The 27,039-nt window shown below is 38.7% G+C and overlaps 1 protein-coding gene across 1 annotated transcript; it reads right to left on the reverse strand.

Annotated features, from left to right (window-relative positions):
- Positions 1 to 1,963: 1,963 nt before the first annotated feature.
- On the reverse strand, positions 1,964 to 27,039 carry LOC124269277 (sodium-dependent noradrenaline transporter-like). The gene is made up of 12 exons (XM_046704283.1): positions 26,884 to 27,039; positions 10,633 to 10,764; positions 9,833 to 10,124; positions 8,186 to 8,318; positions 7,359 to 7,493; positions 7,015 to 7,118; positions 6,599 to 6,723; positions 5,870 to 5,982; positions 5,397 to 5,525; positions 4,911 to 5,010; positions 3,337 to 3,833; positions 1,964 to 2,818 (listed from the first exon to the last, which is right to left on the reverse strand). The coding sequence occupies exons 1-11, from the start codon at positions 26,996 to 26,998 to the stop codon at positions 3,694 to 3,696; spliced, it is 1,518 nt and encodes a 505-aa protein (XP_046560239.1). The 5' UTR covers positions 26,999 to 27,039; the 3' UTR covers positions 1,964 to 2,818; positions 3,337 to 3,693.

Here is a 27,039-nt window from a genome sequence, read left to right on the forward strand (position 1 = left end):
ATACGTTGAGAAAGGGAGTTTAATCCCATAAAAACATTTACAGCATAAACGTTATGAATATTCCTCGACAAGTGCCTCAAAAACACTTGCCATGTTACAACTTTTGTAGTTTCTGACAGAATGCATCCACATTACATACTTGTATACGACTAAGTAAAGTAACAAATGTAAATAACTCTGGAGCCGAAATTGTTACTCGTCAATAATATTGTGTAGTTCGTGGTGACACGTATCGCTTGTAAGCACGCATTGTTCCATGGGGTTCCCGGGAAATGTGTCCCCACTGAAGAAAGGGTGCACACTATCGAATTACACGGGACAGAACTCTTAAATTTTTTATGGCACCAATTGTCAAACGCAATCTTGATACGTATACCTCAGAAATGCAGGTACAATCCTTTAATTTTAGAAGCTTCTTTACAACAGGCAAAGTGCATACCACGGATCAATGGCTGTAACCTATATTGCTGTATAGTATATCATATGAATGGCATTGTTCCGGATTTTATATTTCTGTTGTGCACTGAGTTTTGGATTTACCCCTGGGTTCCAAATCGTTGAGTAGCAATATGTATTAATTTTGTTACATATGTGAGAACAGTTAAAACAGTGTCGTTAAAGGTATTTCAGTTAGCGACTAACCAACCATAATTATGGTATTTAGACAAATAAACAAGATATAATTTCAGCTTCTGCTGCAATAAAACACATATTTTCAACAAAGATCTAAAATCCAGGCTTAAATATGTATGCGAAAAAAGCTTTCTATACGAATGATATGAGAAAAAATGATCAAACAAGTGCATTTTATCTCGAGCATGAATTCTTCAAAATTATCTGATTCATTATCATCATATCATTTAACGGATTTCATATACAATACAAGAATATTCGTGGCAATAAAGAACATGCTACATATTTTAAGGCCTTCTTGTTTTTGACTTTTCGAAATGGACACAGTGATAAACTAAATATGTTCAATTTTTGACAAATTTGAAGGCGGGTTATTATTTGTGGCATTGTGTGATACATTGTGTTACAATATGCCTATTGTAATACAGTGTATATGTGCACTTTTAGTAGTGAGCAGTATTGTACTATATTTTGAAAGAGTTCGAGAAGATACTACAAAGTACTGCAACCATATGGGCTATTCTGGATGAATAGGGGGATTTCTAGCATTTAACATCAGGTATATGAAGGGCGCTGACCCATGCCTCTCATCTCACATGACATCGTAAATACAAGAAGACCAGCATTGTGTGGCGATCATTCATACCTGGATAGACAGCCTTGTTTGACCCTTAATGCAGTGAGTTCATTATTGCCATGTGTCAGTAGCTTCTCAAACTGTGCTCACATCAGTTATGATGTTAATGAAGATTTTATGTGGCAGTGGTATTCATTGTGTAACACAATGTAGATTCAGTAAGGGGGGCAGTGGCATGCTATATTTAGACTTGTATTAGATTTAGACGGAAAGATTTGGAGAGGACTGCAGGGTGCTGGTCCCAGGCTCTATTACGTCAGAGAGTACTGTAGCAATTGTATACATAAATTGTAGTATATGTGTTACAGTCAGATTGTGAAATCAGTCATTTCGTGAAATAACTAAAAATGTCAGTCATTTCGTGAAATGACTAAGAGGATCAGCCATTTCGCTATTGGCTATATAAATAACTTTGGACGTTTCCATCAACTGTGCTTGATAACGATTGCCAATGTTCGTGATGCACGAAACAAATCGCCAAAACGTATTTTGTGGCCCCGACTCTCAGAAACATGAAACACATGTCTTAGTCGGATACATTGGAAATATCGTGCGAAACATTAGTATAAATGGCCTGTCCAACACTGCAATATCACTGCACATAAAGAGAGAGAATGTCAAGGTTAACCCAGGAAGAACGAGAACGAGCAGTAGGGATAGTTGAATGGCTGACCCTCTTAGTTATTTCACGAAATGACTGAATTCTTTAGTCATTTCATGAAATGACTGATTTCACAATCTGACTGTAACATATATAAGGGGAGTTGGTTATTGCCTCTCATCTTACATGACACCTCAAATTACAAGATGACGAGTATTGTGTGTGAAGATCATGATACCGTGATTATTCTGCCCAATTACATGTTTGATTACTGTTACTGAGAGGTATATACCATCATATTAATTATTGCTATTATCACTGCCTTTGCAATAGTCTTCCAGTGAATCTATACTGCCATTCTATTTTGTACTGTCACCGTAATACCTTTGAATGAGTTGTATTCATTTCTAAACTGGTTTAATTTTAGAATACAAATGATACCAAATGATTTCAGACAGTGTTTACGAGTCAGTAAAGTCGGTAATTTCACATCGTATCCCAATTGCGTAGATCGATGCTCATGCTGTTGATCACTGTATTGTCTGGTCCAGACTCGATTATTTACAGAATGCTACCATACAGCTGGAATATTGCTGAGTGCAACATTAAACAGGAAACAAACAGATCTTTATTGACTGAATAAATGATTACAAACAATTTATAACCAGCATACGTACATATTGTAAACTTGACTAAATGGTTAATAATACAACTGTTACTTAAACTGCATTGTCTTGTTGTTGTTTTTGTTAATTGTATCATTTCATTTCCGTCAACATCTCCGTCACCATGTACATTCATATTCATAAAAACTCATCCCTGCGTCAACCTCCAAGGAAACATGTTGCTTATCAATCTTCCATAGACTGCATTGGTTGCAAAACATTTCCGTGTCTTTGCGTCGATAGCCTCCACTGAACAGAAGGTAGAAGTGATGACCGCAATTTCTGAAACAGTGGTTCATAATGACATTAAGAGACAGGCGGATTTTGTTGGGTTTTTTTTCTTTTCTTTTGATTGTTGTTTATCGTCGCACTCAGCAATATTCCAGCTATATGGCACCGTCTGTAAATGGTCGAGTCTGGACCAGACAATCCAGTGATCAACAGCAATTAGAATTGCTGCCAAGTCAGAGAGCCTAACTGCCTGATCCCGTTAATCGCCTCTTCCGACAAGCATAGGTTGCTGAATACCACAAAAGAGACGTTAACGAATAAGAAAGCGCAAGTGCGTGATCACCTATTTTCACCGACAGTGCAATACCGAGCACGCAACGAAACCTGGTAAGGCGTAAAGGTAAAGAACACCTGTGCTCTCATGCGTTTCCTTATTTGTGTCCGTCAGTATATATGCATACACTTGAATATTTTGGTATTTCGGTGTGTGTCATATATACCATTCACAGCGCTTTAACAAATTCCAACAATCATCGAGAATTAAACATGAATGTACTTTATCCAGGTACCTCTTTGAGTGTAGACCCAGGCGTGTGGTGCACGGTCCAGATGAAAATGATGGGGACCTGTATTATGGAAATACATGATATCACCCATCCGACTCCAGTAGCCCAGGCAGGGTAGATGTAGTCGCCATACTTAGGGGGTCGGTAGGAGTAGATGGAGTAACTGAAGATGGCCTGATAAAAAAGGCAATATAATGATTTCTGGATAGTTTTCTAATTAGCCTTCGTCTTCTATCGTAATTATCTGAAACGGAACATCCTTACATAATATTAACATTGCATTGATATTTGGGTTAAGATATCTTAAGAACGGATCCAATAAACTAGACAGAAACTCATCCTTTTGTGTGAAGATATCATTCAGTATTGTTTCCTGTTCACCATTGTCTGCAGCCTTACCAACAGTAGAAGTGGACACACATATTTGATGGACAGCATCATGGCTTGAGGAACCTTCTTTCCCCACATAGCTCTGATATCCTGATTCAACCTCTCCAAACCTTAAATACAAAGAACAATAAAATGCCGTAAACGTTTTGTTGTAATGTTCAGTCACCTTTATGGTATAAGAAAGGATGTCTTCAAATCGCAGCTTTGAGTTGCAATGAATGTTAAGATAGTATACAGGTCGATATTATTGTCTCAATGCTACTGAAATGTTGACGTAATTTTCAACACATGAATTAATAGATAGGAGCTACATCACTAAACTTTGAACATATCAGTTCATCATCCATGCTATTTGTGATTAACTATTATTTATGGGTATGAAGTAGAACGGTTTTGAGTCTCAAAAAATGCGTTAAGTCTGATTCTTGTTACATTCAGCGTGTGTTGAAGAGTTCGAGAAAATCGAAAACGTACTGAAACTGTACTACATATCACCTGAAGAAGGGGCAAGAAGTAGCCCAGAAACGTCGTTTCTTACAATAAAGAAGAAGTTGTCATCCATGTAATCGTCTTATACAAACAAAAAGTATGGGAACACCCTAAAATGTTATAGCCATATGTTAACTTAAACGTGGTGAGTTCATTTATTCTTTAAGGTAAATGTAACGTTTATGTGTGCTTAATGGGCACTTTAAACGACTTTAAACGATGCTCTCAGCATTATGCAAACTATGTTATGTTTCAGACACACAAATATAGCTGGAATAGTGCGGAGTAAAACTTAACTCTCTCAATCACATCCTTTGTTCGTAGTACCAAGGCATATGGTTGCGCCGGACAGCAAAAATGGTACACAAACAATGAAATTGTCACTCTTTCATCTTAATGTAACGCCGTTTTTTTCAAAATATACCTCAACACTAAATAGGGCACACATTGCCTACGGTGATCACGTTGTCTTGAATTATGTTTTTGAAATGTAATTGTCTATTTGGATATGAGCTCATAAATTCTTAGCTCGTTGGAGAAGGTCAAATGTGCTCATTGTGCTTCTGGCAATCACATCTGTTAAGCTTAGCATGAAACTGTTGTTTTTCAGGGCAGCATCTATGTTCTTACTTTGGCAGAGTGGAATAATGTTCCCTCATACGTACGGCGTAAAACAACAAAACAACCAACTTACGTACCATAACACCAACTAACAGCAACACATTCCAACATTGCGAAGACAGCTACGGCAGGAAAGTAGGTGTACCAGTCCATAAGAGTGACAACGTAGATTCCGCCCTTAAAATATAACATTCGTGTGCATATTGCAGACTGATTAGAGATGTCAACACACTGTATGGTATACACAAAAGCCACCATACAACATGTGTTGCCAATACCTCATTTACGATGTCGTATGAAACACTATCACAGTGAAGAATAGACAGTGATGTCTAGCGTTGTTCAATATTTCACGTTTATGCTGTTGGGCTGATAATCAGGTGATTGATATTATAAACAAAAAGATTCAAACCGTCAACTTCCGATATGACCTGAGGTCCATGTCCAGATTGGAATCCCAAATAGCCATGATAGACAACTTGAAGAGTATTACATTATGTTTGCACTTTTGATAGAATGATCAATGAAGCTTCGGGTTCAAATGGTTCCAAGTTGTTCCCTACCTGTGTCGTGCAGGGAAGGGCAAACAGGAAGTTGGTCAACAGGATCGTGGAAATGACAGCCCATCGATGCTTTGCTAGCCCACGAAACATATCTTCAACGGCTGCAAGTATGATCTCTAACCCGGGTAACTGTGAAGCGAATAGGAAAATTTGATCTTTGGTCTTTTCCATTTCAATGAGATCCACCAGGTGATGACCTCCGCTAAAATATATACGACCTTAGGACGAATGTTACATTGTGTAGACTTATTCAGCCATGGTTTCTGTAATGCAACCAAACCATGTTCTTAGCTGGTGGTTTCAACTGTGACACTTTATTGTTCAAGGTCACAATTCTTTCAGCGTGTTTCCTTATTTATCTTCAAATTACCCCCCAAATTCAAAATATAGTAAACATGCTGACTTGCAGTATTAGCCCAACAATAGCGATATTCTTGACACAAAACCTAAATCGGTCTTGAGATAATATTTACCATCGAGTCGACTTCAAGGGTCATTAGAGCAAGGAAGGTCAACGCGGACCAAACATGTGGCAGTGGGAGATACGTCATCACTTCCGGGTAGATAATGAAGGCAAGGTTGAAGCCTGAAATGCATAGGTAATGCATGTTACAGAAACAAGGTATATTATGGTACCCACAGATGCTTTTGAAATTGAACCAGGGCAAACATACAGGAGAATGAAGGCTTGGTTGCAGCCTGAAAACAGATGAATAATGTATGGTACCGAAAAAAAATGTGTAATATGATAAAAACGTGCATATGAATTTTTGTCCTGAGCGGATGCCTGCGATCTAAATTATTGCTACAATGAATGAATTAAACGCATTTGTACAGAAAAACTGTAATATGCCTACAAAAGGATTATGATCAGTATTCCGTCATTATAACATCAGATAATTATGTGACTTGGCTTCAAATTTATGGACCCCCTTGTTGTAGTATAAAACAGCAAGGCGGAAAAATTGCAGTTTCAAATATGATTGTCTACACCAAACTCCAATGCAGATTCGCGGTTTATCAATGGCGTTCCACCTTGAGAATCACTTTCTTTCCTGATATGTTCCACTGGTAATACGGTTTAAGCAGCCGACTGTCTGTCTTCGGCAAAATGTATCATGATAGGAAAAGTGTAGATGTGATGATTACATGTTTCTAAAATATGTAGATGGAGACAGGAAACGCATCTCACGAAAACGTACCTGATGATTCGTAAGCTTCTACCGGAACTCCACGTAGGTAGGCAACATGTCCAATTATAGCAAAGAAAGCAAACCCAACTAAGATAAGGCAGAGCATGTCGGCAATGCTGACTATCAGAACATCCCTGAAACAGAAGGAGCTAATTTGCTTCAGTGAAGTGTAGTTGGCAACTGACCATACAATAGCATGATTGGTGGTTGGACTTCCATATAGGAAGTAATCAGTGATATCAGACAAGTACTGGAAGTGCTGAGGCCATCAGATTAGGACATCTTCGCGCTATACTGCTGGATAGTCAAATCAGTTTTAGAAATTATTTGTTATTTACATATATCAGCTGGTACAACGGGCTAAATAGGGCTACTGTGGTGTCAGTGGGGAAACTATCTATTTACCATGTTCTATATTTACGTACCTGAAGCAGTTGTTGGTTACTCTGTTGTGTCCGGCCATAGTGATGATGTTTCCCATGGCTATATTTAAAGAGTATAGTGCCAGACTACATGCCTCGATCCACATCTGCAAACAGACAAAAAAGTCTTTTGCCGTGTGCATTTGCGAATGATCACAGTTTGAATTACATATCCATTCCATAAAACTTTGCAAGAGTACTATCACGTGTACAGCAAGAGTCATTTAACTTAAACAGTGAAATCAAAAGAAAAGTTGAAGGTAAATTAGTTGATGGGTGTCCATTTACTTTTACTTTGTCAAAAAAGCTGACTTGCATTTTCATTGCATATGAATCCATAAACGTACCCCTGGTTCAAGAAGTTTCTCAAACTTAGGATGTACATAGAAATAAATTCCATCTGCTGAACCCGGAAGTAGACAGCCTTGGATGAGGAAGACGAAAACGAGGATGATGGGAACGCCCACTGTGACGTACACCACCTGCACAAAATGAGGAAATGGACAGGTTAATTTATTGACACCATTTGTTAAGATCAGGTATGGTGATTCTGGTTTCAGAGCCTTGTCCCATTGATGATATTTTGATTTAACACCGCACTAAGCAATTCCCCAGCTATATGCCGACGGTCTGTAAATAATCGAGTCTCTGGACCAGACCTAAATAGCAGGGGTATCATCTGTTGAAGAACCGCCTCCGTTGAAGCGGAAGTTCGCGGGTTCGATGCCCGGCCGCGTCATACCAAAAGACCTTAATCATGATACTTATTGGTCCCTGCCTGGCGCTCGGCATTAATGGGTACAACAAGGACTGGTCGGCTCTGAGTCAGTATAATGTGTCTGAGTGGGGTATTCATGCTTAAATGCGGCGTGTTATCTCAGTTGGCTAGCGCTATAAAACCAGCTCAAGTCTTTGCTAGGACAAGCAGCGGCACTTACACATACACATGCTTGCACGTCGTCAAGTGAGGGAAATATTCCTAAGTACGACGTTAAACCCCATTTCACCTCACCTCTACTGTTGAAGAAAATTTTGAAAAGGTCAGTGACTTCAGGTACCCCTTTAACAGGACATTTACGTGGAAACAGAGTGGTCGTGACGAACTGATGACAATTATGCCACGATGCACAGCATTAAATTCATGCATTCAGAATTCACGATGATAGTAACTTGCCTTCCCCGACACTCTGATCCCTTGAAAGGTAACCAAGAACATGACCACACAGGTAACTGCCATTAACCCAACAAAGGGCAATCGTATTCCCCCAAGGTCTTCCAATCCATCAGTCATCTGTAAAGCCTGCAATCTGGAAACAAACAGGGACATTGGGGACACACTTTGATTCGACAGTGACAAAGAATAAAGTTCTTCTAGAAGAGTGCGTGAATTAGTTTCATGCCTGTTGTTATTCCCCAAATATTGTAATGTCGGGATGTATCAGACGTGGATCTTACAAATGTTAGCCATTTTGGGAGCATGCTCAAACAAGGTCTGACAGGCGAATGCTTCAACCTGGTCTACACCTGTGTTTGATTGTGTAATAGGCATGCCTTGTAACTGCAAAATGTACCAGCTGCAAAAGTATATACATCGTAAACAAATCTCATTGAAATTGCCATGAAAGTTTCAGAACCATGAAGGATAATAGGATTTACAAACTGTTATGACCATGTTTACCCTGAAAATGCACTGGCATTTTGTCACTGCATGCAATAAGGCCTACAAATATGAAATGCATAATACAAATGGGATCAAGTACCAATAAGAGTATTTTGTTGAACTGTGAAATGTTACTTTGTTGCGGCCAAACCCTGTAAACCTCTGTAAATGCGCAGTTGAAATGCTGAAAACCAAAATTACGAAAAAGGTTTTGCTTGGCTTTCAGTCTTCCAACTTTCAAATTGACATCCCGTAGTATCTCTCACGATGAACCGATTAATGCAAGAGTGAGTGAGTGAGTTAAAATTTAAAGTCATTTTGGCAATATTTCGGCCATATCGTGATTAAAACAGTAAACACTGTATAGTTTTATTTCATAAAATCTGTCGTCAAAGTACAGTAAAACAACTAGTAGTATATCACGGTTAGAGATTTAAAACTAGCATGTAACATAACATTATATACTATTTAGGACATTACAACATAAAAATGGGCTATAGATCGCCAACAACTGAAGGTAGATCACCATACTAGAGACCATGGGGACTTACAGTGCCTTTGCTACCTACATGGACCCTAGCTGGAGAATATGTGAGAAAGTAGCACGTTACACAAGTGGCCATGAGCCTACTTGAACAGCAGAACATAGCAACACCACTATGATATGATGTGTCAACCACAGAACACCCACTGAACAAAGAGTGTACGCATTTTCCAAACCATTTGCTGAAGTTTGTTCAACTTCAACAGACCTCAAATAGTAACCCACAAGCTGTCCCCATGCATGTTGTGTCGTAAATGAAGTGCCGTGTTCACGCTTAAGACATTGCTATTTGTGATCATACCTGAACTGACAAGTAGTCTCCAGCAACACAATGTCATGCTTAGCAAACAAACAAACAAAACCAAGCAAGTTGAGATGACGTGTTTAGGGAACATATGTAAAAACTCTCATAATGATCTTTCATCGACGTCAACAAAGTAAATGTAGTGTGTGTCAACACGAAATGTCGTTTGTTTGCATATGTATAACTTCCTTTGATATTCAGTGATGCCTGTCCACTGGAGTATATTTCAGCTTCTAGCCTCCTGTCAACCATTGAAGGTGTATGTTTTCCAAGGTGAAGGTGTAAACCTAAACATGTAATTAACTTTACTTACTTCCAAAACTCTTCTGCTGCTGTCATAACCGTGTCGGTAACGTTGGTGTAGTTACCAGTAGTCGTGGTATTAACAACAATGAGAGTGAGGTTGGTAACATTAGCTGATGTACTGTTCAGGATGCTGCTGTCGATGTTTGTTATACATGCGGGGGTGTTCCAGGAGTTGTCACAAGTGGCCCAAGGAAGCTTGGCAATGAACGAGTGGTAGAAGTAGTACATGAACCAGGCGAATATGGCCATGTAGTAGGTCACATACAGCCACATCACTGTAGCAATCCCGAAACCAATTCCTGTAAAGGTAGAGATTGAGAATCGGAAGTTTTTTTACATTGTATTTAACAATTACAAAGCCTTGATGCCTGTGACACGAGAAACAATGAGTTTAGCCTTAAACCAGTTTGAATAAAATATCAATGTCATCTGATGCATAAGTAACGCACAACATAAACTTGCTAAACGGGCTAATTTTAATTGTTATTACCGATGGATTTCTATGCTGAATGGTAACATGACAAGTAACTATATGACTTGGGAATCATAAGACATGGAGTTATGGAAAATGTTTGGCGGATACGAGAACGTGAATAGTGTACAAATTACATCTGAATCATTCATCCATGTGTAGACGCGCCTATATCATATCCAACAATAGAAAACAGAGCGTTGTCTGGCATGTGGTCAGGTCATTGTGCTCACTGTGCCGTTGATTGAAGCAGTACTCAATGGAATTACTTTCAGATCAAATTTAATAACGCGATAGCCCGTCACACATTCCTATATGATATAATGTTAGATTACCTTTAAATGGTGGACATAAGTTCCAGACGTTGATAGGTCCACTTTGAGAGAGTTGGCCAATCACCATCTCCAAAAAGACACAAGGAATAGCGCCGAGGAATGTGAAGATAGCGTAAGGTATCAGGAATGCCCCTGTGATGATATAACTCTGATTTCAAACGAACCATGGCGATTTGATACACTAAGATATATATTGAACAAAACGAAGGCTAACGTCAGATATATGTCAAAATAACGAACATATGTTTTCTTCCTGACGCTAAAAAGTTTGTATGTGTCATGAACACAACTTAATATACTGATTCAAACTAGAAACTTCACAATTATATATTAAATGATATATGACTGACTGACTGACTGACTGAGTTTGGTTTTACACCGCTTTTAGCAATATTCCAGCAACATCACGGCGGGGACACCAGAAATGAGCTTCACACATTGTACCCATGTGGGGATTCGAACCCGGACTTCGGCGTGACGAGCCAACGCTTTAACCATTAGGCTACCCCACCGCCCCAAATGATATATGAAAGAAAGGACACACGGATGTGGTATAGAGGTTATCATTTATAAGGTTAAGGTGGATAGGATGAACTGAGAATAATCACAATGCCAAAAATCGGTTCCATGTGGTTACAGAATTTATCAATAAAAGCCGTAAACAAAGTATCAAGTCACAAGAAATTAAATCTAATGTTCCAAACGTTCAGAAGCGTGTATGGCCACCCCGTGCGTTTACAACTGCCAAGCAACGCCTCTTCATGGACTCTCTGATTCGTGTAAACACATTATTGGATTACAAATATGAATTGTGAAGGTTTTTTTTAACTCCGTATACATTTGCAAACAACCCTCTGGTGGACTTACCTTTCACTCCAGCAGCATAAATATATCATAAAAATATAAAATAACTTTTAAAGGTAAGATAACAAGCAAAAAGTATGCCATCATAAACAAGGGAGATAATTATCTAAATATGCAACTTCCTTATTGGAGACCGCCTTAGGCTGTTGACAGGGTCGGACGTGCTTGTCAGCCGCTCCGCTGTAAGGGCCTGTGTTGGGCCTGTGAATTTCATATTCAGTTCTACGTTTGGCTTATATTTCTGTATTATCATTAAGGTAAGTGATTGTAGGCTATCGAGGGTCAAATATTGGCTTATTTTGCCATATTTGTGTGTTTTGTTGGCTCGCGGTGACTTACCGCACCACGTGGCCTCGGTTTTCGCGCATTGTGTCTGCGTGGAATTTTTCATTTCGACTTGGTCATAGGACTATTTGGGTATGGAGAGCGACACTGATGGGGATGGGGATGATAATATTCACGCTACCTCATTTGAGGAAACCTCGACAGATGCTGAATTTGCAGAGAAATACGTGTCAATGATTTCCAAACGTTTGAAACGAAAACATGAGGATGACCGAGTTGTAAGTGATACGACTTCGTCATTACCTATCAAATTTGTTGTCATTCTTACTTCTGTTGACCCAAGATTACGTTTGACAAACTTGAGTCCAATTGCTTTGGCTCGGGATATCCATAAAAACATTGGCGATGTGGAGTATATGAAAAAACTGGAAAAGGGAGATTTAGTGATACACTGCAGGTCTGCTGAGCAACAACCTTGCACTGAATGTAGCGTGTGTCTGTGACGTTCGTGTCAAGAGTTCTGTCCCAAAGAGTCTTAGTGAATCTAAGGGGAGTTATTTACAATGTTGACACAGATGTAAATGAGGATGAGATAGTTGAGCAATTGAAAAGTCAAAAGGTTAAAAGTGCCCAAAGACTTTTGCGTGGAAAAGAAAAGGAACTTACTACTTCCATTCTTCTTACTTTCTCAACCCCACATTTGCCTGAACGTGTTAGGATGTATTATCAGTCCTTTCCAGTGCGTCTGTATATCCCACCAGCTATTAGATGCTACAATTGCCAGAAATGTGGCCATGTTTCAACCCGATGTAAAAAAGTAAAAGCCTGTATGTCCCAGGTGCAGTGGTGAGCACAAAGTAGAAAATTGTTCGGAAACAGTATCGAAGTGTTGCAATTGTGGTGGTAGCCACAGTGCTGCGCCTACAAGGGATGTGAGAAATACAAAGGAGGCAGTATCTGTGCAAAGGGTACGAGTAGAGAGTAAACTGTCTTATGCTGAAGCAACTCGTATAGTCAAGTCCACTCCAACTCCATCTTATGCAGCTACTGTAACCGCCGCTCAGAAATCACGATCTGTGTCGGTACAAGCCTCACAATCAACAGTTGGAACCCGTCCTGTTCCTCTTGCAGCTACATCTGGGTCTAACCCTACCTGTATTTGTAAATGTCAGTCACGAGAGTCAAATTTAAGCCAGAGTGTATCAAATCCATCTGTTACAGCTCAAGTCAGCTCTCAACAGGTAGCCAATCCATTTCTTAGTACTTCTCCTCAAACCTTTTTAACGTTCTTGTTTGAGGTGATTTCAGGATGGTTTAATGCAACAACCAAAGAGGAACAGATTAATCGTCTTGTGTCGGCGGCAAAAATACATCTTCACATCGATGTTCCTAGTGATCTGTTGACTGAGGTACATGTGGAGATGAATGATGGATAAAGCTTTAGTATTCCTGACCATAATGCAATGGAATGCACAAAGTCTTGTTGCACATGGAGATAATTTCAAGCATTTTCTATCAAATAAGTCACCACTGCCAGATACTATTTGTGTACAGGAAACTTTTCTTTGGCCAGAGAGTCATTTTAGAATTAATGGCTATTTTGGTCTACGTCAGGACAGACTAACCAGCAATCCGAATACTAAAAATCCTCGGAGAGGTGGTTGTGCTATATTTATTAAGACTGATTTGTCGTATCAGGTTCAAGAATTACCAAATACAGTGTATGAGGCTAACGCAGTAAAACTTCATTATGAGGAAGATAAAGCCATTACTATTGTTAATATTTATAATACAGGTAAGCCAAACGTAGATGAATATCTGAAATTAATTGATCCCAATGGAGGCCAATAATTTATATGTGGGGACTTCAACAGCCATAATATGTTTTGGGGAAGCAACAAGACGGATTATATAATTTTGAATTGTTGAATTTTTTTTAGATGAAGCAGATCTTGTCCTTTTAAACGATGGTAAAATGACCCGCATGGATCTTGGCAAATGGACTTTTTCTCCTTTAGATCTATCAATGATATCATCACACATAGCCAGTAAGTGTAACTGGGATGTATTTCAGGAAGATGCGTTAGGTAGTGACCACTTTCCTGTTTTTACTGAAATTCAGGTTCAACCATATCGTGATTCTTGTGATAAAGTCCCTCGGTGGAAATTCAAGAAGGCTAATTGGGCACTTTTTTCTAGTCTGTGTACTGAACATATCACATCCGATCTTATAAATGGTGATGTTAATATGTCTAATGAAAATATCACAACACAATTAATAAGAATTGCAGAAGAGTCCTTTGGAAAATCGCCTGTTAAGAAAGCGGCATTCCCGCCAAAGTCCTGGTGGAATGACAGCTGTGAAAAAGCCAATATCGCAAGGAAAAAAGCATATAATAAGGTTCGCCACTCGTCATTGCCATGTGATTTGGCTGATTTTCGTAAGAAACAAACTACGTTCCAACGTATTGTACGGAGTACAAAACGGTTGAGCTGGAGGGAATATATTTCTAATATTAATAGATTTACATCATTAACTAGTATATGGTCCAAGGTGAAAACGATCGGTGGAAATAATATTCGTTCACCTATACCGGTAATGGGAGAAGCTGGAGAACTCGTATCAAAAAGTCAGAAAGTAGATGCTCTTGTTAAGCAATTTAAATCTGTTAGCAGTTCTGAAAATTATTGTCATGAATTCAGAGAATATAAACAAGTTTTTGAAACAAACTTTATGCCTGAAATGTCTTCTGCCATGTTGGAAAGTAGCTTGGAAATCAATACAGCTATCACTCATGATGAACTTAAGGCAGCCATATCAAGAACACATAATTCGGCACCAGGCGCGGATGAGTTGTGTTATGAAATGTTTAAGCATATGCCAGATTCTTCTCTAGCTGTTATTCGGAAACTGTTGAACTTAAGTTGGTGTTCTGGATCCTTGCCTAGGACATGGAGACATGCAATAATAGTTCCAGTGCCCAAACCAGGAAAAGATCCACCGCTTCCTGCATCATATAGACCGATTGCTCTCACTTCTAATTTATGTAAAATCATGGAGAGAATAGTTACTAATCGCCTGAACTATTATCTTGAACGAAATGAGCTTCTTACTCACATCCAGTCAGGATTCAGAAAGGGGCGTTCATGTATAGATCAGCATGTTCGTCTGGAAACTGAAGCACAGAAAGCTTTATGCAACCAGGAATACATGTTGTGTGTATTCCTTGATATCGAAAAGGCTTATGACATGATTTGGAGAAATGGTTTGCTTTTTAAATTGTGGAAACTTGGAATTAGAGGCAACATGTTCAAGTGGATATGGTCATTTTTGTCCGAAAGAACCATTCAAGTTCGCATATGTCAAGAACTGTCAGGCGTGCATATGACTGAAAATGGTACCCCACAAGGAAGTGTAATAAGTCCAGTTTTATTTAATATTATGATCAATGACATTTTCGAGGACCTGCGTCTAAACATAAATGCAGCACAGTTTGCTGATGACGGATCATTTTGGAGACGCTTTGGTAATTTTCAGTTTGTCATAGAATCTATACAAAACTGCTTAAGTAAAGTCAGTACATGGTGTTCAAAATGGGGGTTTAAGATTTCAAAATCAAAATCAGTGGCAATGATGATCACAAGACGTAAGATCCCTCATGATATCAGTTTAACTCTTGGACACCATAAACTGGAAATGGTGTCAGTGTTCAAATTTCGTGGTGTGTATTTTGATCAAAGATTAACATAGTCTCATCACATCACACATTTGTATAACACATGTAACAAGATCATCAATCTATTAAAGTGTATTTCAAAAACAAAGTGGGGCGCTGATAAGTCAACTATGTTATTGCTGTACAAGGCCCTTATCTTGTCCAGACTTGACTATGGTTGTCAGGTGTATATGTCGGCGGCTAAATGTCATCTTAATAAGCTTGATAGAATTCAGTCTAAAGCTTTGAGAATATGCACTGGTGCATATTGTACAACTCCAACCTCAGCCATTCAAGTTAAGTGTTCAGAAATGCCCCTTCACCTTCGAAGACAACAGGTATCTTTGAAATATTTCTTGAAAATGAAAACCAAGAACAAACACCATGCAGTCACTGAGATTGTTAATGACTGTGTGGAATATGTCGTGTGTGACTGGACTCATGGCAAATTACCCTTTGGCTTGAATATTCAGAGATTAGCTGATCAACATGGTATTTACAACTGTAACCCAGTTGATCCTTCTGCTCCGCCTGTCACACCTCCTCGGGTTCTGCTGAAGCCTGGATTGAATTCTGAACTCAATTTAATCGTGAATAAGAGAATGGACCAAAACATAATAACAGTGATAACTCAAGACTTTCTGTCTGAAAATTATTCTAATTTCACACATATATACACTGATGAATCGAAAGAACCATCCAATAATCGTACTGCTGGGGCTTTTTGGATACCCAATTTATCGATCGCTAAGGTGTTCAGATTCCCTGATTATCTTTCTGTTTTTGCAGCTGAACTTTTGTCCATTTTGCAAGCATTGAGATGGGTAGATGAACATGACCATGAAGCAATTATCTTTACAGATTCTATGGCAGCAATCAAAGCTATAGAAGCTGGTGCAAATGGATCTAGAGATGACATTGTGCATGAGATATTAAAGTTGGATACATCTTTAAACATGAAGTACATTGCACGCGACATTGTGTGGGTCCCAGCACATGTTGGAATACATGGAAATGAGATTGCAGATAATTTGGCCAAATCCGGGTTACAGTTTCCTGAAGTTGATTTATTTAAATTTCAACCAATCCCCAAAGATTATGAAAATGTTTTATCGAAATCTGTTACAAGGAGTTGGCAACAGTTGTGGGATACAGGTACTACCGGCCGACATATGTACAAACTTAGACCATCACTAAAATCTGGTCATAAAATTCGTTGTCGTAAAAGGCGTGATGAGGTTATTCTTTCACGTCTAAGACTTGGACACTGTGGGCTAAATGCCTACAGGAGTATTATAGATAAGACGGTCTCTTCTAAATGTGGCCATTGCAATTTGGAGACGCCTGAAAACATCGAACATTATCTAATTACATGCCCTGGGCATAACAACATAAGACAAAATCTCAGAAGTGCTGTACTTGAGGTTGATGACGTATTCTCATTAGAAACAGTTTTGGGCCCCAATATCATGTATGGGTCTGTGCAACGGGCAGTTTTAGATTTTGTCTCGTCATCTGGAAAATATGATGTAATCTAGACAGGCTCTCGAATGGCTTAGACAGATTTAGTTCTGTGGTTTTAAATCATTTTAACACTCTGTCATCTGAACCTACTGCTTTTTTATTGAATGAGTATTTCATGTTTTAGAAATGGAAGTGATTACTTAAGGTTTTTAATCCGTAACACGAAGCAGAGGTTATTCCATATATGTATACATCTATCCAAATTAATAGTGTTGTCGTTTCTTTTATCTTAGCTAAACGATTCCTTTTGGCAATGAAATTACGTATGATTGTATATTAAATCAAGTCAATGTGTTGGGCGCAAATAGGCCTCTTATTGGCCCACGTCGCCCTAAAACAATAAAACCAACCAACCAACCAACTTCCTTATTGTATTGTGCGACGTCGTCTCCATATCCTTAGTGCGACGTTTCCATATCCCATCGTTATCTCTTTAGCTCTCTGACCAACATGCATATATATATATATACACACACACACACACACACACACACACACAAGGGGTCTTTATATATGGCGTCATATATCAATTAACTCAGTTTTCTTCATCAGGAATATTATTTTCATTGGTACAGTTTTATGATTTACAAGGTGATTTATGGTGGCTTCGGCCTCGTTTGGATGCGAGTCAAAACCTAACCAATGGTGTAAGTGAGTTCAAATTAAATAACATAACAAATATTTTAAGTACATAGTGACTAGGCTATGTTCACACCTATACAAAAGACCCTAATAAACACTAAGTCACACCGAAAGACATCTTTATAAACATAGTTTAGCATTACAGTGTCAATTACAAGTTATAACCCGGCCTGTAAAAATATTATATAGGAGCCCATGTTAAATAACAAGCACATACACAAACTTTACACACGACAGATTAAAATGCAGGTCCAATTGTTTCAAGTAATTTAGTTTGAGACATCTGTCACTTGATTGAGAATCTGGGTCGCCCTGTCAATGCCATGCTTTCAACCGACTCCAGCACCAGCTTCACGTCCGCCTGTATCAACTACACCTACTTTAACTGAGGTGATGAGATCTATGAAACAAGCCATGGACTCCTTTGGACTACCCCTTTGATTTGTGCATCTCTGGCTTCCACCTCTTTTTCCTTTATTAACACACCACTTCGCCTCTTACTTCGCAATTCACCTAGACGGGTGGTTGAATGGGCCTGGTTCAACCAATCGGCTGGTCAGGCCAAGCCCTGTGCATGTATATTTTGCTGCGCAAATGCAATAAAATATGTACTGATGAAAGTACACCTGATAGCTGTAGACCATCTAAGCAAGTAGAATACTGGCCAAGATTCGCCAGAGTCGCCAGATAAAAGACCAATTAAACTCAACCCGTTTGCTGTTTCTAGCAGGTGACGTCAAAAATATCAAACGAATGACATCTGGATCGTTACTCATAGAATGTAGCAAACGACAACAAGCGTTTAATCTGCTGTCAATTGATACATTGGCTGGATTCCCTGTTTCAGTGTCAATCCATCGGACCCTCAGTTCTAGTAAAGGCATTGTCAGGGATGGAGATCATCTTTTAGAAGGCATGACAGAACTTGATATCATGCTGGAACTCAAAGATCAAGGTGTCACGTTTGTGAAACGATTTACGGGGCGTCAGAACTCAGAAGTGGTTCCAACCAACACGTATCTGTTCTCATTTGTGTCTCCATCGGCGCCAATATCAATAAATGCAGGAGATTGTAATCTTCAAGTTGAACTGTATATTCCTAATCCGTTGAGGGGTTTTAAATGCAAAGAAATTGTTCATGGGATAAATTCAGGCACAAACCCAATAACTTGTGCTCATTGTGGGGAGCAATCACACGTCACAGAAGACTGTAAAACAACTTTACAAAATGTGTCAACTGTTCAGGTAAGCATTCCTCATCGTCAAAAGATTGCCCAGTTGGAAAAGGGAAATGGAGGTGAATAAGATAAAGCATAGTCAAAACATCAGTTATGTTGAAGATAAGAAACTTGTACCAACTGTCCACCCAGGTGAATCTTATGCTTCTATTACCAAAAGACCATCCACGATCACAGTCTCAATCGAATGTCAGACAGAACTGACGTGGACAAAGTCTACATCTCCTGTACTTGTCCCAAATCAGGAACTGTTAGTGCGAGGAGAATCAGTTACACAGACTGCTGACGTGTTACCAACTACAGTGACGACATCTCAATATATGTCTTCTTCGCAAAAGAGTCCCGCACGTCCAAAGACACAACCAGACAAAAGAAGGTCCTACAGTCCCAAACCCAGGCAAGATTCCTGTCCATCAAAAACTGTACAAGAACCTCAGATTAAACAAATTGTGAAAGGAAACCCCAAAATAAATAGTCAACCAAAGCGATAGACTCGCTAAGGATTCAAATGATGAGATCCAGCTCTATAATAAGTTTGGATCCCTGGAGGACATGGATGTGTCCGACCATAGCTCTGGTAGGACGCATAGCTTGTCACCCTCAAGGAAAGCGAGGGATAGATCTCCTGTACATCCTCCGCGGAAGAAATAATGCCTTCGCCAACAATTCAGTGGAATTGTAGAGGACTCAGAACTAATTTTAACGACTTACAGCTATTAGTCCAAGATCTTAATCCGTCAGTATTCTGCACTCAAGAAACCTATCTAAAGCAGACTGATAATTTGACCTACGTCAGTTTAATGCACACCACTATTTTTCTCCCTCAGGTGACCAGTCTACTGGTGGATCATCTATCCTGGTGAGGAATAATGTTATCCATAGCCTAGTCACACTCAAAACAAATCTCCAGGCTGTGGCAGTGTGACTTACATTACAAGTTGCATTTACTCTCTGTTCATTGTATCTTTCACCTTCATCTGCTATCTAGTTCACTAATCTACAAGCTCTTTATGATCAACTACCTAAACCCGGTTTGATCGTGGGTGATTTAAATGGCCACAACCCACTCTGGGGTGGTATTAATACAAACACCAAAGGTAAATTACTGGAGGATTTCATCTCAAATAATGATCTATGTATTTATTATAACGGTTCAAAGATATATTTACATCCTGGCACAGGAACATATTCGGCTCTTGATTTGTCAATTACTGACTCCAACCTGTTGAGTGAATTCGAATGGTCAGTCCGCGATGAAAATATTTAAACCCGTGAACCCATCTGATGTTCCTCCATCGTCAAGTTGGAATTTTAAAAAGGCCAACCGGCCTTTATATAAAAACCTCTGTACTGATAAACTTAAACTTGAACGTTGTATTAATGTTCCTTATGCTATAAAAGATTTCTCTGACATAGTAAACACTATAGCTGATGAGTGTATCCCAAAGTCCTCTACAATTCCACACATACGGAAACCATGGTTTAATGCTGATTGCAAACAGCTAGGAAGACATATTATTTCTGTCGTCGTCCTATGGTCTGCAATTTGAACAAATTTAAAATCTTAAAGAACAAATAAACTTTTTTTTGTGGTAAGCCTTATGCGGAACACCAAATTCATTCTTAAAATTAAAAAATTGTGGTTAATTAATACCGAGCGATTTAAAGTTGCCAAATAGTCGCCTGCTTCACTCTCGCCCACCAACGAAACCACAGACATGTTACGTAACTCTGTCGTCAGAGCACTGCAGTGACGTCATATGAGGAAGAATTTTCAGTTAGTTGTATATAAAGTGTGTAGCAAGATCGTCATTTTGATGACTTCTCGACATCAACAAAGACATGCCGAATCGTTGCTTTGTCGTCAATTGCTCGTAGGGATCGGGCGATGGTGTCATCATGCACAGATTTCCACGGTACCCCTCAGTTCGTGCTAAATGGGTTATGTTTGTGAGTGCGAAGCGAGCGTTGTGGAAGCCTGAAACAATATCTTACTTGCGTTCAGATCGCTTCACGAAAGTTAAAGAATCAGAACTACTTTCTAGTTGTAGCAAAATATGTATATGATGACTGTAAAGATTTTCCATGACACAACTTGTAACATAACGAGTTCTTCCTCGGAAGGTGGTCGAAGTAACAATAATATTGTAAGTAGTATTATATTGACACCCACCTCGCTTCCACGAGAGAAACTGTTATGTTATAAGCTATGTCATGCAAAATCCTATTGGCCATGAATAAAATACATATTTTACTACCAGTAGAAAGTAGTTTTGATTTGTAACTCGGTGAAAACAAACCTAAATAGCATTTATCTTCAGACTGGCGGATGTTCGCGACAGGGTGCCGCCCTTTTTGAAAATCGTAAAGTCACGGGCTAAAGTCTGTTAAAATTAATGAGATTATGGTTTGTTTTCATCAAGTTAGAAAACTACTTTCTACTCGTAGTTAAATATGTATTTGAATCATGACCAAAAGGATTTTGCTTGACACAACTTATAACAACGATTTCTTCCACGGAAGCGAGGTGGGGGTCGATGTGACAATACTACGCGATAAATTTCTTGCTTTATTCACGTGGTTAACGTCCACTCACCAGTATGTAGATACTAGTCAATGTACGTCTTTATATTTGGTCTTATAATCCTAATTAGTTTATTATCATTCTTGTATGCATTTTGAAACTCAATAAAAAGCAGACTGTCTGCTGATACTTATGGTGAATTTATAACAGGACTGTAATATCTAGACATTTTATAGTTTGCCAATGTGAATCATAATTCGCACACACGCCCTTGTGTATGTTGTCTGCCTCATTACACTTCACGGCGAAAAAAATGATTCTGTTGAATGCTACGACAAATGAATAAAAACAAAATGCAAATACTAAAATTAAGACAGATTAAAGTTATAGGAACAATGTCAGGCTATTAGCTTGTTCGAGGAATGTATCCATCAATATCCACAAAAACGAGTGATATGCCATTCATCTGCAGCTGTTCCAAGTGATGTGTCTTTTAACAGTCTAATATACGAAAAAGTGATACATCGTTTCAGGTATTTCACATTGGTGTATAGTCTCATTGGTCACCCAAGATAGGACACCTGGCAACTGATTGCATAATGTCCGCCATTCTTTAAAAAAAAGTAATTTAGTTAGCCAATAATGAGCAATCAAATCAATGTATTGGCGGTTAATCCTTTAAAAGAAGGACGTTGTTTTTACGCAGACACAGACACGACAGAGTGTATTCATTATAGATTAGTAAATCTACATACATAAACACTACCTTTTGACAAACCCGCTGTGCAAGATACAAGTAATTAATCAATCAGCGTGTTATCGGTTAAATCCTTTGATCGATGTTTATAATGTTGAGTATTTACTCCAGACACAGGAAATGCCAAATGAGAACATTTGTCGGGTAATCTAAGTGGTGTTTCCACTAATTATACCTGTTATAAATTCATTAACTAACCATCAAGTGAATGATAACAAATAACATGTGTAGGTTTATACAAGGGAGTATTAATTGCGGTATTGCATGTGAAAACTTATGGGCCGACACTGTTTTGAGAATACGAACAGAACTTCATTGTTGCAAAAGAAATACATATAAGCATTTGCTGTGTGCTAAAACTGTATGTACCTATTTACCTAAGTAAATTTTCACATTCTTCTAGAAATGGCAAAGTAGGGTTGTTTAGTTTACGGATTAAAATAAATCAAATGTCAATGTTTAATATCATACGTAATGGACGTCATATTTTTACATGACATGATTAAATATCGAGGTAATAAAACACAGAAATAGGATCAATGTGGATCAGTCATTATGCCATCCAGGCATTAGAAAACCTGAAAACCACACACTGCTTTATACTTTATTACAATCAGACAAGAACTCCCGGGGATATTTTCAAATAACTGCATCTGATGGGCATCCAACCTTCTTAATGTCGCACTGTTTAGGTTGAAGAAATTAACCGTAACCGTGATGAGCGAGGCTGATCATCGTTTTCGGTATCACTAGCGTCTGGCTCGAACAAATAAGGCCAAGCGACACCAAGCGATTTTGACAGAATCGTCTATGAAAACAAGTTGCAACTCCGAAACTAGGCAAAGCAGGAGACAAACTTAAATGACAGTAGATTGTGAGAACATATAGTTTTCATTTTTCACAGCAGTTGTCACGAGTTCAGGTTTATACAATCCTGTAAACAAGATAATTTACCCCCTGAAATGTACATGAATTCTGCATCGGCCCTCATATCTATTCCTCATATGATGTCACAGGGACGCGCCGCTCTGATTGTTTGAAATTTTGTTCTCGGGTGAGAATTGTGCTTTGCTGTCAAAAAGGTCGATTTAAGTTAATTAAAGATCGAAATGAGTAGTTTAAATGACAGGGCTTCATTTATAACGATGCCAATTAGTGATTTATGTATTTGTACCCCCCTAGAGTATATGTGACCTTTAAACCCTAAAGCACGACGTACATTCAAACAAAATAAACGCCAATCTTGGCGAAACTATGTATCTAATATCAATTCCAGAACGCCTATTTCTAAGGTATGGAATATGATCCAGAGGTAAGGTTTCTAGATCCAGCATTCACCATCTCAAAGACGGAAACCAGTTATAAACTAATAAATCCGATATTGCTAATAAACTTGGCGAAACACTGGCACCACAATCTTCTTCCTCAAATTATGTACCTCAATTACTAAAGTATCAAAAACAGCAATAAAAAAGTCTATTAATTATACTTCAGATAATGGGGAAGATTACAACGAGATATTTTCGTCTCATGAGCTCCATACTGCTCTTGACCAGGCCCACGATACTGCTACAGGAGCTGATAACATCCATTATCAACTTCTGAAGCATTTACCGGCATCATGTTTAGATACCCTTTTGAATATTTTGATGATATTTGGACATCTGGAAAGTTTCCTTCTTCATGGCGTGATGCTATTACTGTACCCATCCCTAAACCTGGACGTGACCATACTGATCCTTCGAATTATCGACCGAACTCACTAACTAGCTGCGTTTGCAAAACCATGGAACGCATGATCAATAATCGACTTGTGTGGTACTTGGAAAGTAATAACCTTATAACAGATATTCAATGTGGTTTCAGTTAAAAAACAAGTACCATTGGTCATTTAGTGCGTTTAGAGTCCTTTGTAAAAGAAATGCCAGTATTCAAAAACTACATGCAGTGTCGATCCTTTTCGATTTAGAAAAAGCATATGACACTACCTGGAAACATGGTATTTTAAGAGATTTACACGATTTTGGATTGCGAGGCCGTTTGCCTCAATTTATATCCAACTGTTTAAATGACAGGCAATTTCAAGTCCGCGTGGGTTCTACCCTGTCTGATCATTACAATCAGGACCAGGGTGTCCCACAAGACAGTATTTTGTCTGTCATTCTATTTAATATTAAAACAAATAGTCTTTCAAAGGTTTTAAGTGATTCCATCGTTTGATCCCTTTTTGTGGATGATTTTAAGATTTCTTGCTGTGGTAAAAATATGCGAACTATTGAGAGACAATTGCAAGTTTGTCTCAACAAAAGTCATAGATGATGTCTGGAAAACGGGTTTAAATTTTCAAAATCCAAAACCCACTGTATACATTTCTGTAGGAAATACAAACCCCATAAAGATCCTAAACTATCATTAAATGGCACACCCATCAAGGTTGTCAAGGAAGCTAAATTTCTTGGTCTCATCTTTGAGTCGCATTTAACCTTTCTGCCACATATCAAACATCTAAAAGCCAAATGCCCGAAGGCACTCGACTTGTTAAAGTCGTTAACAATTCAAAGTGGGAGGGGACCTAATTACCCTTCTTCACTTATATTGATCACTGGTCCGATCTAAACTTGACTATGGATCCGTCGTATATGGAGGAGCCTGCAAAAGTAACCTTAAACTACTTGATTCTGTCCACCACCAAGGTCTAAGACTTTGTCTTGGATCAGGGGCGGTGGGGTAGCCTAGTGGTTAAAGCATTTGCTCGTCACGCCGAAGGCCCGGGTTCGATTCCCCACATGGGTACAATTTGTGAAGCCCATTTCTGGTGTCCCCCGCCGTGATATTGCTGGAATATTGCTAAAAGCGGCGTAAACCCATACTCAGTCAGCCAGTCAGTTGTCTTGGATCATTTAGAACTTCTCCAGTTGATAGTCTCTACGTCGAGGCATATAAGCCTTCTCTTACCCAACGCCGTATAATAGTATCTTTACAATATATTACCAAACTATATTCTAACCCTGCATTTAACTGTGTTTTCAGCCCTCTTTATGAGGATCAGTACAACAAAAAGTCATCTCTTGTTCCGCATATGAGACTAAGAGTCATTTTTTCCTTTCTGCTGCTGGCACTGAGCTAGAAAATATAGCTCCTTCCCGTCTTCTTTCTTCTACTCCTTGGCCATTGGTAGGCCACAAGTTAACCTAATTACACTGACAAAGTTTAAAAAATTAAAAACTAATGAATTACACTATAAACAAGAATTTAATCAATTAATAAGTAAATACATATAAATCCTTATTTACAGATGAGTCCAAGGATGGTGGCGCATTGGCTTGTGCCACTGTCATTGGGTCCAAAAGAATACAGTTCAATTTTAACAGCAGAAGCAAACGCCATATTAACAGCTCTTACATATATAAATAGTCACCCTAAATATAAACAATATATCATATTTTCAGATGCTCTTTCTTGCCTTCAGGCTGTAAAAAATGTTTGTTGTAAACATCCACTTTTAATCGAAATAACTGAGTTATATAAGGATCTTGCAACTGGTCAATACGACATCGTCCTCTGTTGCTTACCAAGCCACGTTGGAATTTCTGGGAACACAATGGCTGATCTTGCTGCTTAGGCAGCACTCAACAAATCTGTGACACCAATTCTTATTCCATTACAAAGCTGCTATTAGATCTTATATGCGTGATCTAATGCAAAAAAAGTGGGACACCCAAGTAGGTATTAATAAATTACATGAAATTAAACGAACTATCGGTTACACCTACTTGGGTTGTCAGTCTAGATTTGAAGAGGTCATCGTGCGACGATATCGCATTGGCCACAGCAGGTATACACATGCATATTTATTAGAAGCTGACGATCCTCCATTTTGCATCCCTTATGATGAGGGAATCAAGGTCAAACATGTCCTGCTTGACTGTATTGATTTTTCCATCACAATGATTAAATATGTCTGTGTAAAAACAGTTAAACATCCTTTTAGCAGGATTAACTTAATTATTGAATTTTTAAAGAAATTGAGCTAATTGATACATTTTGATGGATATGTTTAAAATTCGTATATAGATATATATTTTATCACTGGTGGTTAAATTAGCAACTTAGATTGTTAGTGGCGGTATCCTCAAAGTAGGTTGAAGTACCGTAAAATCATTGTCCTCCTGAGAGGATACGTAAGTCCTAAAACATTCGAAGTAAAATTTTAATCTTCCACTTGTCATTTTAATTTGTGGCTAAATTTGCCTACAATCACCAGCGGCTGAAGGGATGGTGTAAATCCAGCTAGGGTCCATGCAGGTAGCAAAGGCACTGTAAGTCCCCATGGTCCCGAGTATGGCGATCTACCTTCGGTCGTTGGCGACAACAAGCCCCATTTTTACATTGCAATGTCTAACATAGTTTTCTACATTTAAAACTAATACTAGCTAGTTTTAACTCTCTTTTTTTAACTAGTTATTTTACAGTCCGTCGATGACTGGTTATTTAATTACTTGTAGCTATTGTGTATGTACAACATTTCTCGTCACTATATGGCTGAAATATTTCCGGGGTGACCTTAAATTTTAACTCACACACTCATGTTCTATAACAGGATATTGTTATCATGGTCTAAAAGAATGACCTTCCTTAAAACAGAAACAGCAGTTGAGAATTCCATTCTTACAAAACGTTCACTGTTCAGATGGCACTTACCTCCGCCATTTCGCATGCATAAGTATGGGAATTTGATGAGCGACCCAGAACCAATGCTGCCACCGAGGAGGGTGATGAGGTAGTCCAAGTGATGCCGCCATCGTTCAGGTGCCATTGTCAGAACGAGATGAAGACAGAAATATAGAACAATCGAGA

The sequence above is a fragment of the Haliotis rubra genome, unplaced genomic scaffold, assembly GCF_003918875.1.
Source record: "Haliotis rubra isolate DU_JTF1 unplaced genomic scaffold, ASM391887v1 Scf1432, whole genome shotgun sequence".
Classification (NCBI taxonomy): domain Eukaryota; kingdom Metazoa; phylum Mollusca; class Gastropoda; order Lepetellida; family Haliotidae; genus Haliotis; species Haliotis rubra.

Bases quoted from the DNA above. Each gene is read 5' to 3' on its own strand.
- LOC124269277 (XM_046704283.1), bottom strand. From the start codon at position 26,998: ATGGCACCTGAACGATGGCGGCATCACTTGGACTACCTCATCACCCTC. The intron at 5,983-6,598 runs GTACGTTTTCGT...TATGCATTTCAG, and splicing joins AGAAGCTTACGAATCATCAG to GCTTCAACCTTGCCTTCATT. The intron at 5,526-5,869 runs GTAAATATTATC...TTCGCTTCACAG, and splicing joins CCCTTGAAGTCGACTCGATG to TTACCCGGGTTAGAGATCAT.